This window comes from Onychostoma macrolepis, chromosome 23 (assembly GCF_012432095.1).
Source record: "Onychostoma macrolepis isolate SWU-2019 chromosome 23, ASM1243209v1, whole genome shotgun sequence".
NCBI classification, from domain to species: domain Eukaryota; kingdom Metazoa; phylum Chordata; class Actinopteri; order Cypriniformes; family Cyprinidae; genus Onychostoma; species Onychostoma macrolepis.
Genome location: NC_081177.1, coordinates 29,223,493 through 29,237,518, shown reverse-complemented (window position 1 = coordinate 29,237,518; position 14,026 = coordinate 29,223,493). Strand labels below are relative to the sequence as shown.

At 43.6% G+C, this 14,026-nt stretch overlaps 1 protein-coding gene across 4 annotated transcripts in view; it reads right to left on the bottom strand.

Moving 5' to 3' along the window:
* Nucleotides 1-14,026, bottom strand: part of raf1a (Raf-1 proto-oncogene, serine/threonine kinase a) — a 42,177-nt gene that overhangs the window by 23,718 nt on the left and 4,433 nt on the right. For 2 of the 4 annotated variants that reach the window (XM_058763164.1, XM_058763166.1), the window contains exons 3-7: nt 12,728-12,840; nt 4,683-4,785; nt 4,443-4,600; nt 3,450-3,542; nt 1,397-1,541 (exon numbers count right to left, since the gene is read on the bottom strand). In XM_058763164.1, coding sequence (XP_058619147.1) covers nt 1,397-1,541; nt 3,450-3,542; nt 4,443-4,600; nt 4,683-4,785; nt 12,728-12,840 — 612 coding nt within the window. The remainder of the gene's footprint in view (nt 1-1,396; nt 1,542-3,449; nt 3,543-4,442; nt 4,601-4,682; nt 4,786-12,727; nt 12,841-14,026) is intronic. The other 2 variants (XM_058763165.1, XM_058763167.1) reach the window with 1 other exon arrangement.

The following is a 14,026-nucleotide window of genomic DNA, read 5'->3' as shown; positions in this document are numbered from 1 at the left end:
TATGACCACTCATGTGATACACATCAAGCTGATTGACTGCATGGATTCATCAACATTTATAAATGCCTTGAGAAGGTTTTTTGCTTTGCGAGGACCTGCAAAACAAATCCATTCTGACTGTGGGACCAATTTTGTAGGAGCCTGTAAGGAGCTGGAAATTGTGCTAGCTGACTCTCGAGAGCCTAACGTGAAGAGCTACCTTAGTGGAAAAGGTTGTTCATGGGTCTTCAATCCTCCTCACGCATCCCACATGGCGTCTGGGAGCGGATGATAGGAGTCTTTAGGCGCGTACTGCATTCCATGCTTCAACAGATTAGTCCTTCCTGCTTGACACATGAAGTGTTGTCTACTCTGATGGCAGAAGTTACAGGGATTGTTAACTCAAGACCTCTTGCTCCTATTTCTACAGACCCAGACTCACCTTTCTTGTTGACTCCAGCTATGCTTCTAACTCAAAAGGGTCATACACTTCTCCCACCTCCTGGTGAATTAAAGGAAACCAATCTCCACAGACAACAGTGGAGACGAGTACAACATCTCGCCAACACTTTCTGGAACAGATGGAGGCGTGAATACCTCACAACACTCCAAAGCCTAAGCAAATGGCAAAAGGAATGACGAAACTTAAAAGAGGGTGATGTAGTCCTTCTTAAGCATGCTCAAGCCAAGCGTAATGAATGGCCTATGGCTCTTGTAACTAAGATTTTCTTCAGCAGTGACAAAAAGGTGAGAACAGTTGAACTAAGAGTTGCAAGAAATGGGACAATCAAGACATTCCTTAGACCTATATCCGAGACAATTCTCCTCATTCTCCTTTACTCTGTTTCCTTTGCATTTTGTGCTTTGGAAAGGCTTTGCCAGTAAGTCTATTACTTTTCTTCAGTATTTGTAAGAATGTATAAGCACGTATAAGTGTGAAATTCATAAGTTAGAGTTTAAAACTATTACTCTTCTATGATAGCAATACTAAGCGAGCACGAATGTAGCCCATTGTTATGTGTGTTCAGATAACATTGTAAATAATGTAAATTCATTCACATTTATTTGTGAACTCTCTGTAACAAGACATTTGTAATCTTTATATGTTTCAGTTTTACAAAAAAGAAAAGAATAAGAAACGGAAGAGGAAAGAACCTAACAGTAAAATGTTCAACTTTACTCCTGCGTCTACCCCTTTTCTGAATTCTGACTGTTAGCTATCTGTCAGTGTTGCGTAGATGGAACACGCATCTAGGACAGCTTTTGCTGTATTTTTAATCAAATAAATGCAGGCTTGGTGAGCAGAAGAGAATTGTTGAGATCAAGAAAGGGGGAAGAAGAAGATAGAGAAATGTCAAGAAGAAACATGACTGAAAAATGCGAGAGGAGCAGGGGCTGATTTTAAGGTAGAGTTTACCTCAATCTGGCTGCTGTCGACAGCCACTGTGGTGCAGACGTTGGGTGTGGAGGTGGAGCGCAGTCTCTGCGTCAGAGCCGCTCCAGACGGGGGGTAAGCGCTGGTGAAATTGAAGACGTGAGGGTTTGAATGTCTGTGCACAGAGCTAATGGAAACATGTGACAAATGAACACACCTCTCAGACTACAGCATATAAACTGACAATTTTATGTAAAAAAAGACTTGCTGTATCTAGAGACTATATTTGGGGTTGGTGGGGGGACTTGTATAATAGTCTGAAACTGCATTTCTTGCCCATTTTGACCTGTGATGGGGGTAATAAGTAAGGGGTACAGATGTTCTCTGTCACAAAGTGGTTTACTGCTGTTTATGCATAAGTGAATCCAGCCAGAGACTAAACGATCAGCTTCACACTGTCCCTGATAGTTCTCTATATTGTGATGATTTTAAATCTATAATTGCTGTAGCAGTCAGTTCAAGATCAGAGCAAATCTATGAGTAATTTAATTTCTGCATTTTCGCCAAAATTCCCGTTATAATCAATGACACGGTTTACACGGCACTCTTAAAAATAAAGGTTCCAAAAGGGTGTTTTTGCAGTGATGCCATAGAAGAACCATTTTTGGTTCCCCAAAGAACCTATCAGTGAACAGTCCTTACTCTCTGTGGTCATTAAAAATCCCATGGCACATCTTGTAAAGAGTAGGGGTGTCCTGGCCAAATTGCCACCATTGGCCCTTGTCAATCATAGCATCCTAATAATCCCCATCCACTTGATTGGCTCTATCTCTCTCTCCTCTCAACCTGTAGCTGGTGTGTGGTGAGCGCACTGGCGCCGTTGTCCTGTGGCTGCCGTTGCATCATCCAAGTGGATGGTGCCCACTGGTGCTGGTTTGAGGAGAGACACCCCCACATGATTGTAAAGTGCTTTGGGTGTACAGCAATACACAATAAAGTGCTATATAAATGCACCATTCATTCATTCAACAGTTCCTAAAAGAACCAGTTTGAAGAACATTTTAAAAATCTAAAGAACCTTTTTCGACTATAAAGAACCTTTTCTGCATTTGAAAGGTTCCATGGTTGTTAAAGGTTCTTCACAGAACTATTGATGCCAATAAAGAACCTTTATTTTTAAGAGTGTGCTCAATGAGTCTCTTATTTACGTTGTGTTTTCACTGTGCTAGTTATGATGAAAGTATTGGTGAGATTGCAGAAATTTTGTTAGATTGAATGTAAGCAGACATGAGGTTTCTATGGGAGTGGGGCTACAGTGCAGCACTGCAAGATTAGTTAATCTTGTATAAGTATATATACAGTCTAAGTTTTCAAGAGTGTTCCACATGTAGTGCTTATTTCATATGCGAAGATGTTAGCAATGGACGTTTCGATTTTAGTCACACAGCAGACACGCCCCTTGTAACAGTGCGTTCAAATCAGAGGCTAAATTCAAGGTAAAAAAAATGACATTTCAATTATGACCATTTTTGAAATAAATAAGGGCACCTCAGGAAACATAAAATAATTTAAAAAATGCATTTCATGACCCTTTTTAAAGAGCTTGCAGAAGACCAAAACTAGATTTGCATATTTTCCTGAAGAAAATGAGAGTGTGTTCACAACTCCCACTACCAAGTCAAAAAAGACCATATATTGCTCGGGTCCCTTCTTCAAAGTAAGTCTATTGTGCATTTTTCTTTTTTAATTTTCCTATTCGTCAGACAAAAACATAAATCTGGTTGTCTGTGGAAGTAATAGGACATCTCTCAACAACAAGCAATGTATTATTGATGTATGCAACTGAGCAAACCAAAGTCTAATGTTTATTATTATTATTATTATGTTTTTTATATTCTCTCTATATACATTTTGTACAGCGGGGCCACATAATGATTTTTCAAGGTTAACTATCAAATCTGTGGCTTACAATGTGTTTGTAAATGCAGAAGAGTGTTTTTGGAAAGGTCCAAATTACTCCAAATTTACTCATATCCTTACGTACGATTCATGAATGAAGCCCGTTACACATTTACAGAAAGCAACGGTCGGTTACCTGCTAGGGATCCTCGTCAGGGATTCCCTCATTCTCCGAGATGTAAATGCAGGTAGATATGGAGTCCCACCTTCACCAGGAGTCGGAAACAATCTGTCAAATGCATATCAGTCAGCCTTTCACATCAAGTGTGCATTCTGGAATAATCCTGCTCACTTCTTTTTTCCCCACCATATGAAATATTCAAGCTTGAAACACTACCTGAATGTTAATTGTATTTTTGTTAGTCCATAGTCAGTGAACCACCAACAAACTACACTTACTAGGAGCAGGCAGCACATTATGAGTCCGTCAGTCTAATTAATGGTTTATTCATCCATTACTATGATGTAATGTCTGAATTATCAACACTGGGCCTTTTGCAGCAAATACTGGTGTGACAATTTGATACTGTTAAGTGCTTTGACACAATCTGTATTGTTAAAAGCGCTATATAAATAAAGATGACTTAACTTGACTTGACAATTTGCAGTTGATCTGATCATATGTGACCTTGGACCACAAAACCAGTCATAAGCGTCAATTTTTTTAAATTGAGATTTATACATTTATACATCTGAATAAATGATCTTTCCATTGATATATGGTTTGTTAGGATAGGACAATATTTCGCTGAGATACAACTATTTGAAAATCTGGAATCTGAGGGTCACCTTTAAAGTTGACCAAATGAAGTTCTTAGCAATGCATATTACTAATAAAAAATTAAGTTTTGATATATTTACGGTAGGAAATTTACAAAATATCTTCATGGAACATGATCTTTACTTAATATCCTAATGATTTTTGGCATAAAATAAAAATTTATAATTTTGACCAATACAATGTATTGTTGGCTATTGCTACAAATATACCTGTGCTACTTATGACTGCTTTTGTGCTCCAGGGTCACATATTATGTAAATAATTAGAACTTCTTTTTTTTTTTTTGATTGTGCAAACCCTGTTTTTAAGTTGTTGGATATATTCTGTGACTATATGAGAAACACTCACAGAAGTTGTCTGATGTTTGTCCAGTCGACACACATTGTGGGCACTTTTGTGCTGCAGTGCTCGTGGAACTTGTAGCCACATGTTTGGCAACGGAAACCATTTAACAGGAACTTCTGACATATGTCGCAGAAAGCCAATTTCAGAAATGTTTTTCTAACCTGAAAATGAAATAAGTAACAGATTCAGGACACTTTTTATGATATAACTTTGAAAAGAAATGTTCAAGATAGCAGCACTTACAAAATTGTGTGTAGTTAAGGGAACATGATCCAAAACCTCCACTAGAAGTTCCTCCCCAATGAGTGAGGTAGAGTCTGTGTTCCAGTCCATACGAGACTTCTTGCTGCAAACATAAATGTAAGTTAGCTCAGGACATCAAGCAAAAAACTGTGTGAGCAGCACTCTGTACTCAACCGCAGAGTGCTTATTTCTGCCCCACATGACACCGGAGAGAGAAAATGGCTATTTCTGCCCCACTCTAAAGACCAATGTATACAGTATTACATGTATGCTAAGGTATGTACAGTATCTCACAGAAGTGAGTACACCCCTCATATTTTTGTAGCCCCAGACCATGACACTCCCCACAAGCATGTCTCCAGACCTAAACCCTATTGAGCATCTGTGGGGAATCCACCATGCTTGACTGCAGGCAAGACACACTTGTCTTTGTACTCCTCACCTGGTTGCCACCACACACGCTTGACACCATCTGAACCAAATAAGTTTATCTTGGTCTCATCAGACCACAGTAATCCATGTCCTTAGTCTGCTTGTCTTCAGCAAACTGTTTGCTGGCTTTCTTGTGCATCATCTTTAGAAGAGGCTTCCTACTGGTACGACAGCCATGCAGACCAATTTGATGCAGTGTGCGGCGTATGGTCTGAGCACTGACAGGCTGACCCCCCACCCCTTCAACCTCTGCAGCAATGCTGGCAGCACTCATACGTCTATTTCCTAAACACAACCTCTGGATATGAGGCTGAGCACGTGCACTCAACTTCTTCGGTCGACCATGGCAAAGCCTGTTCTGAGTGGAACCTGTCCTGTTAAATTACTGTATGGTCTTGGCCACCGTGCTGCAGCTCAGTTTCAGGGTCTTGGCCTACACCATCTTTATGTAGAGCAACAATTATTTTTTTCAGATCCTCAGAGAGTTCTTTGCCATGAGGTTCCATGTTGGACTTCCAGTGACCAGTATGAGAGAGTGAGAGCGATAACAACAAATTTAATACACCTGCTCCCCATTCACACCTGAGACCTTGTAACACTAACGAGTCACATGACACCGGGGAGAGAAAATGGCTAATTGGGCCCAATTTGGACATTTTCACTTAGGGGTGTACTCACTTTTGTGGCCAGCGGTTTAGACATTAATGGCTGTGTGTTGAGTTATTTTGAGGGGACAGCAAATTTACACTGTTATACAAGCTGTACACTCACTACTTAACATTGTAGCAAAGTGTCGTTTCTTCAGTGTTGTCACATGAAAAGATATAATAAAATATTTACAAAAATGTGAGGGGTGTACTCACTTCTATGAGATACTGCATATATGCAGTGAGAGTGATGCAAATTACATCATCAGCACATAACGTACCATTTAAGACAATTGCATAATTATTATTTTTTATTTAATTTTTTTTTTCACTAATTTCAGCTTTGGAGAACTGCTTGTTCCCTTTCGAAACTTCACTCGTATTGCGTCACTAGACGCTAATGGGAAAACTCCTTTTTCTCTGAGGACTGAAGACTTTTTCAATCATGCAATGTAACTGCACAGCCATTGGTTCGTGCAGTGTATTAAAAACGCACCAATGGCAGCAAAGCCCACCAGAGCCCACCAGAATGGGCAGGGCCATCTGGCTATACAAGCGGGCATTTCGCCATAGGATCTCAGATCAATTCTCCTTCAGCGACGATGATCTCCCTTCGCTGACACTAGGGCTGCACGATATATCGCATGCGATATTTAATGCACATCTTGTCAGTAAAGCCGGTTCTGTAATCAGCGGTAATTTCCATCACGTGCGTGATTTCACATGGAGCTGCATTTACTACACAGAGCCGTTGTTCACTAACAAGCTGCGCAAGATTTGCGCAGCTTGTTAGTGAACAACTCTGCACAATGGTGATGGCCACTCCAGTTTGGCCAGTGCGTTTCTTGCCTGGGTAAACCCCACGCAGATGCTGCTCTGAGCGAGATGGATTGTTCACACTGCGTGAACATGAGTCTCGCCACTCTGTGCGCTCGGATCGCTTTCTTTTTAGAGAGCGAATCCTCCACTCCCACCCTACGTTTTCTTCCTCCCAGGGACCTGTGAGGAAAAAACAGCGGGGCAAAGGGATTAAGTGCTCAGTCACGAGCGAGCACACACCGGCCCAGATCCTGCGTGCCTCGCCTCCGCCAAGCAGAGTGATTTCTCCCGTTCTCTTTGAGTGCGAAGACCAGCGTCCCTCTGCTGATGCGAGTGACATGGTCTCATTCTGCGCCGTCGAGGACGAGCTATTAGATGACAGCATGTCTCTAATAGCATCAGAATATTTCGGGCTCTACTGCTGACACCACCCCCTCTCCGTCTGCTGAGCCCAGCGACTCCAAGCCAGGGATGGATGCCGAACTTTTCCGCATCCTTTCTAAGGCAGTCGAAGAGCTGGGATTGGAGTGGTCCACGCCGGAGGAGCCCACTCGTAGCCGTCTGGATGAATGGTTCCTGCCGGTGCACCGCCAGGCCCCTCGTCAGAGAGCCTCTCCGTTTTTTCCGGAGGTCCACGATGAGCTTACGAAGTCATGGCGTGCTCCCTACTCGGCCCACCTTCGCTCTAACTCTTCTTCTGCTCTCTCCTCAGTGGACGGCACTGAAGAGAGGATGCCTCCTCTCGACGAAGCAGTGGCTGCACACCTCTGCCCGCCCACTGCCATTGGATGGAAGGCTAAGGTCGCTCACCCCTCCAAGCCATGGAGAACGACCTCCGCCCTCGCTGGACGAGCGTACTCCTCCGCCGTGCAGGCCGCCTCATCTCTGCACTCCATGGCCTCGACAGCGCTCACGCTCGGCCAGACGCTACCAGCTTCCCAAGCACCTTGGATCCTGCGCCTTCCTGATCTGCTGGAAGGGAAGAGGAAGGGGCAAAGTCTCGCCAGTGCTGAACCGCCCCCAGAACGCCCTCTGTTGTGCCCTCAAGCACATCGTTCGGTCCTGGGTGCCAGCGGCACTATGTTTGTCCAAAAAGCTGTTGTGAGTCACGGGCCTGTTCTCAAAGCCTCTCGCACAGAGGGTGCTGGTTATAGTGAGAAAAATAAAAAACAAACTTTTCAAAAAGAGAGCAAATTTCCTCTTCCAGTCACCATGAGTGTCGAGCCCCCACATGGCGGCTCTCCACCCGAACTAATCCAACCCCTTGTCACACCGGAGTGTCTTATTGGGTGCTGGAGATTATAAAGCGAGGATATTCGCTTCAGTTCGCTCGAAGACCCCCGCGGTTCAGTGGCGTGGTCTCCACCTCAGTACAGAGCAAGAATGCTCATGTTCTGCGAGCCGAGGTAATGAATCTGCTGGCAAAAGGAGCCATAGAGGCAGTTCCACCAGCTCAGAGCGAGACAGGCTTCTACAGCCGTTACTTCCTCGTCCCCAGAAGGATGGCAGCCTTCGGTCCATCCTTGATCTAGGACTACTGAACCACGCCCTCATGAAACTGCCGTTCAGAATGACTACTCTGAAGCAGATCCTTTCACAAATTCGCCCAGGGGACTGGTTCTTTTCGCTGGATCTGAAGAACGCTTACTTTCATATCCAGATAGCCCCCCCATCACAGACGATTCTTGAGATTCGCCTTCGAGGGAGTGGCTTATCAATACATGGTCCTGCCCTTTGGGCTATCCCTGGCTTCCGGCACTTTTACGAAGTGCATGGATGCGGCTCTCTCCCCTCTAAGACAGATGGGAGTCCGTATCCTGAATTACTTCAACGACTGGCTCATTCTGGCACAGTCAGAGGTAGAGCTGTTAGCCCACAGGTCCCTCCTCCTCAGCCACTTGGAGCGCCTGGGACTCAGGATCAATTTTGCCAAGAGCTCACTGTCCCCCAGCCAACGAACTTCGTTCCTGGGAGCAGTTTTCGTCCACATGAGGGCGGCAGTCGCGCCAGACCGTGCACTGGCTATACAACAGCTCACGGCATCATTCAAAGTCGGAGCCTTATACCCTCTCAAAGCATTTCAAAAGATGCTGGGCCTCATGGCCTCTGCTACTCCGGTACTTCAGTTGGGCCTTCTCCGGATGAGACCCCTTCAGTACTGGTTGAAACCTTTGATTCCGCCCCACGCCGTTCCCTGGAAGAACCCGCAATGGTTCAGACAAGGCGTGATGATGGGTATGGTCTACAGAAGGAAGGTTGTCTCGACAGATGCTTCCAACACAGGTTGGGGAGCTCTGTGTGAGGGCAATCCGACCTTCGGCTCCTGGTCGATAGCAGAAGGTCGGCTACACATCAACTGCCTCGAAGTGATTGTAGTGCGCTTCAAACCTTCCTGCCAGACCTGAAGGAACACCACATGCTAGTCCGCTCAGGCAGCATGACGGTGGTGGCCTATATAAATCACCAAGGCGGGTTCACCTCGAAACGCCTTTTCGAGATTGAAAGGTGCCTCTTGGAGTGGGCAAATCTCAACCTACGTTCATTAAGTCAAGTCACCTTTATTTATATAGCGCTTTTACAATACAGATTGTGTCAAAGCACTTAACAGTATCAAATTGGAGGATAGAGTGTCAGTAATGTATAATGATAAGATTAAACACTCAATTTTCAGTTAAAGGCATTTCATTATTGAATTCAGAGATGTCATTGTCTAGCTCAGTTTAGTTCAAATAGTATCTGTGCAATCAAATCGGCGATAATCGCTAGAAATTAAGTGTCCCCAACTGAGCAAGCCAGAGGCGACAGCGGCAAGGAACCAAAACTCCCTCTGTGACAGAATGGAGAAAAAAAAAAACCTTGGGAGAAACCAGGCTCAGTCGGGGGTTCAGTTCTCCTCTGACCAGACGAAACCCGCAGTTCAAAAGTTTATATTTCTATTTAATTTTGTTGCAATTTCTAACAATAGTAGTATTATGTAGTTAGGTATTTTATTATATTTTAGTTATTTTGTTATTTTTGGTTGATATATCTGGGGATATATCTCTGGGGGTCATCTGGGTGTCCTGGTCTAGGGACATTAAGGGCAGCACACGTGCCTGGCGTGCTGAACCAGGGAGCAGACATGCTATCTCGGAGCAGCGTCCCCTCAGACAAGTAGATGCTCCACCCGCAAACGGTTCAGAAAATCTGGGAGATCTTTAGCAAGGCAGAGGTCGACCTCTTTGCCTCAAAAGACAACTCTCACTGCTGAACGTATTTTTCGAAGAGCAAGGATGCACTGGCCCACGAATGACCCAACTTCCTCTTATACGCTTTCCCCCCGATCGCTCTGATCCCCCAGGTAATCAGGCGAGCCAGAGAACACAGACACAGAGTGCTATTTGTGGCCCCGCTCTGGAGAAACCATCACTGGATCTCAGAGCTGTCTCAGCTGCTTTTAGCAGCCCCATGGCCCGTTCCCCTGAGGCGGGATCTCCTCTCTCAGGCGAACAAAAAGATTTGGCACCCTCAGCCCGAACTGTGGGCTCTACATTTGTGGGCTCTCAACAGGAATCGGTAGATCTCCCCGAGAATGTCCTAAATACAATCTCACAGGCTAGAGTGGATGCTGCACATTGGTGGTGGTTGAGGAGATTCCCCCCTTCTATGTAATGCGCTTTGAGTACCCAGAAAAGCGCTATATAAATGTAACAAATTATTATTATTAGAGCTTCGTCCATGAGACGCCTCTACGCCTCTACACCCTTAAGTGGTCGGTCTTTTCCGCCTGGTGTACAACCCGTGGCGAGGACCCCGTATCATGTGACATGTCGCTGATATTGTCCTACTTGCAGGAGTGTATGTGGCAGCTATAGCAGCTTCTCACGCGCCAATAGCCGGACACTCGGTGGGCTGAAACAACCTAGTTGTTTGTTTCCTGAGAGGATCCAGGAGGCTACATCCGCCCCGACCTCACACGGTCCCTACATGGGATCTGCCCAAGGTCCTGAGAGCCCTCAAGGGCTCCCCCTTTGAGCCACTTCAGTCTGCCACCTTAAAAGCACTTTCGCTGAAGATTGCGCTGCTACTAGCACTAGCATAATAAGCGAGTGGGCGACTTGCAGGCTCTTTCGATAAATCCTGCATGTCTTGAGTTTGGGCCTAATGACTCCAAGGTCGTCCTAAAGCCAAGACAAGGGTATGTCCCTAAGGTGCTCTACACCCCATTTAGAGCTCAGTTTATTACTCTCTCTTCGCTCCCTCCTTCTGAGGAGGACCAGGAGTTGAACCTTCTCTGCCCAGTCAGGGCACTGAGAACTTACATTGAGCGTTCCGCCCCTTTCAGGCAGTCGGAACAATTCTTCATATGCATTGGTGGCCACACCAAGGGGTCTCCAGTGACAAAGCAGAGTATCTCTCGATGGTTGGTAGACGCTATCGCACTAGCCTACTCCTCCCTAGGTCTTCAGAGCCCTGTGGGAGTGAGAACCCATTCCACTCGAGGTGTCGCCTCTTCTTGGGCGTGGTCTAGTGGTGTGTCTATAGCAGATATCTGTGCGGCAACCGGCTGGGCCTCGCCGTCCACCTTTGTCAGGTTCTATAGCTTGGACGTACCGGCCTTACAGGCCCGGATTTTATCTGCTTAAAGTGCACACGCCTATCTAGGTGGTCTGACTCTCAGGCTTTGCCTGTTTCTTTAAGAACGCTCTTGGCCCTAATAATAGTGCTGAGGCTGTACATTAGACCCTTGGAACGATTATCCAAAGCTGGGCTGACCTCTATGAGTTCATCCCTCTTGCTTCCCGCAGGGCTCACCCTGCATATAATTGGTCCCTCTGAGTCCTTATTGCTCAAGGCCAGTTTATATCAGTTGTTTCTCTTACATGGCACGGCGGGATTGAATTGGTTCCCCATTAGCCTCTAGCGACACAGTACGAGTGAAGTATCGAAAGGGAATACTTACGTAACCTCGGTTCCCTGAGATATGGGAATGAATACTGCGTACAGTGCCGTGCCATGACGCTGCACGACTCAGTGTCGTCACTTCAGTCGAATTTACCTGAGATCCTATGGCGAAATGCCCGCTTGTATAGCCAGATGGCCCCGCCCATTCTGGTGGGCAGCACCGCTGCCGAGCCATTGGTTCGTTTTTAATACACTGCATGAACCAATGGCCGTGCAGTTACACTGCGTGATTGAAAAAGTCTTCAGTCCTCGGAGAAAAAGGAGTTTTCACATTAGCGTCTAGCGACGCAGTACTCGTTCCCGTATCTCAGGGAACCGAGGTTACGTAAGTAACCGAGTACGTTTGCCAACAAGGTTCAAAGACAACATTAATGTAATCTAATGAACATTAGAATGAAATCCTGAAATCCCCAAAACTGCTTGCCACACTCACAGTTAAATAACATATTTCAAATTTGCAACAGAATGTGACATGAACTATAAATGTTTTTTTTTTGTTTTTTTATTATTCTCAAGTAGCGTTAAAAAAGCTTTTATTTCCGGCTGGTCCAGCCAATACACATGTGACTGTTTCTTTAGCAACCGGAGCCTCAAACGGCAGCGAAAGTGATATGATGACTTTAGATATTGGCAAAGGTCTCTTTTATTTAGAAGGCGGGACTTATTCTGCCATATTGCACTTTTCTCCCATTCATAGTAATATGGGACTCTGGACCACAAAACCAGTCATAAGGGTCAATTTTTTTAAACTGAGATTTATACACCAGCTTTCCATTGATGTATGGTTTGTTATGATAGGACAATATTTGGCTGAGATAAAACTATTTGAAAATCTGGAATCTGAAGGTGCAAAAAAAAATTTAATATTGAGAAAATCGCCTTTAAAGTTGTCAAAATTAAGTTCAAAAATTAAGTTTTGATATATTTACGGTAGGAAATTTACAAAATATCTTCATGGAACATGATCTTTACTTAATATCCTAATGAATTTTGGCATAAAAGAAAAATGAATAATTTTGACCCATACAATGTATTGTTGGCTATTGCTACAAATACACCTGTGCTACCTATGACTGCTTTTGCGCTCCAGGGTCACATTTGAGTGCATCTTAGTATTTCTGAAGTCTTTGTTTTGCATGCACTGAAGAAAAATCTGTGCTCTGATCGTACAGATGATTTTGCAGGTTTTCTGTGTGAACCGACCTTCTCTGTCCCGGATGGAGACTGAAGACAGCGCAGCACTCCGGCTGGAGCCCTCGAACCTTCAGCGCTTTGATCAGACAGCTGTGGAGCGTCATGCCTGGACGCACATTCACCTTCAGGAGGAGCATGCACATCATTTCAAAGAGCAAAAACACACCAGACAATCTATGCATATGGTTTAAACTGTATTTCATTTTCACTTCCTTTAGACAATAATATCTGCAAGATTCTTCTGTAAAGCAAACTTAACTGCCTGCTATAATGAGCTCTTCCAAGGAAGAAGTGGTCGGCAGTCTGCAAAATTCATTCCAACAAACTCTCAGAATATTACTTACGTTTGTTTGAGACAGATTACAGTTGAAAGGAAATTATTACTACGTCTTAAAACTTCATGACTGTAATAACCACAGTTTTGACTGGCAACACTTTAGTTAAAGGACCAATTCTCACTATTAACTAGTTGCTTATTAGCATGCATATTAGCTGTTTATTAGTACTTTTAAGCAGGGGTGCACATAAGTGGTACGCAGGTGCGCATACGTGACCAAATAAAAAAATGTGCTGTGTAAATAAGTTCAGAGTGCTCATTTGTGTACCGACATGGTTGACACCTGTTAATGGACAATTACTATTTTAGATGGACAAACTGTAATGTATAAAATTTCTTTTTGAACTGAAAGCATAAATCCAGGTTTTCCGCTGACCTGGGGAAAGATATCAGTCAAATTATATTTTACTTTGTTTATTGAGTTTTTCTTTTTCACCCAACGAACATAAAGATACTCATAAACGCAGGGTACAAGACTCTGGCTTCTTTGGAGCTCCTTTGAAATAACAAGAGAAAAAATACTGTCAAGTTCAACAGTATGATAAATAAATATTAATGGTAACACTTTACAATAAGATGTCATTTGTTAACATTAGTGTATGTGTTAACTAATATGTATTAACTAACATAAATGAACAATGAACAATACATTTATTACACAATTTATTAATCTTTGTTAATGTTAGTTAATAAAAATACAGTCGTTCGTTGTTCATGTTAGTTCACAGTGCATTAATGTTTACAAACACAACTTGTGATTTTAATACTGCATTAGTAAATGCTGAAACTAACATGAACTAAGATTAATAAATGCTGCAGAAGTGTTGTTCATTCTTATTTCATGTTAACTAATGTAATTAAGTAATGTTAACTAATGAACCTTATTGTAAAGTGTTGCCATACTAACATCTAAACTGATACTTTAACCTGTTAACTTGTATATACCCGTATTTTAAGCTCTTTAACCTATA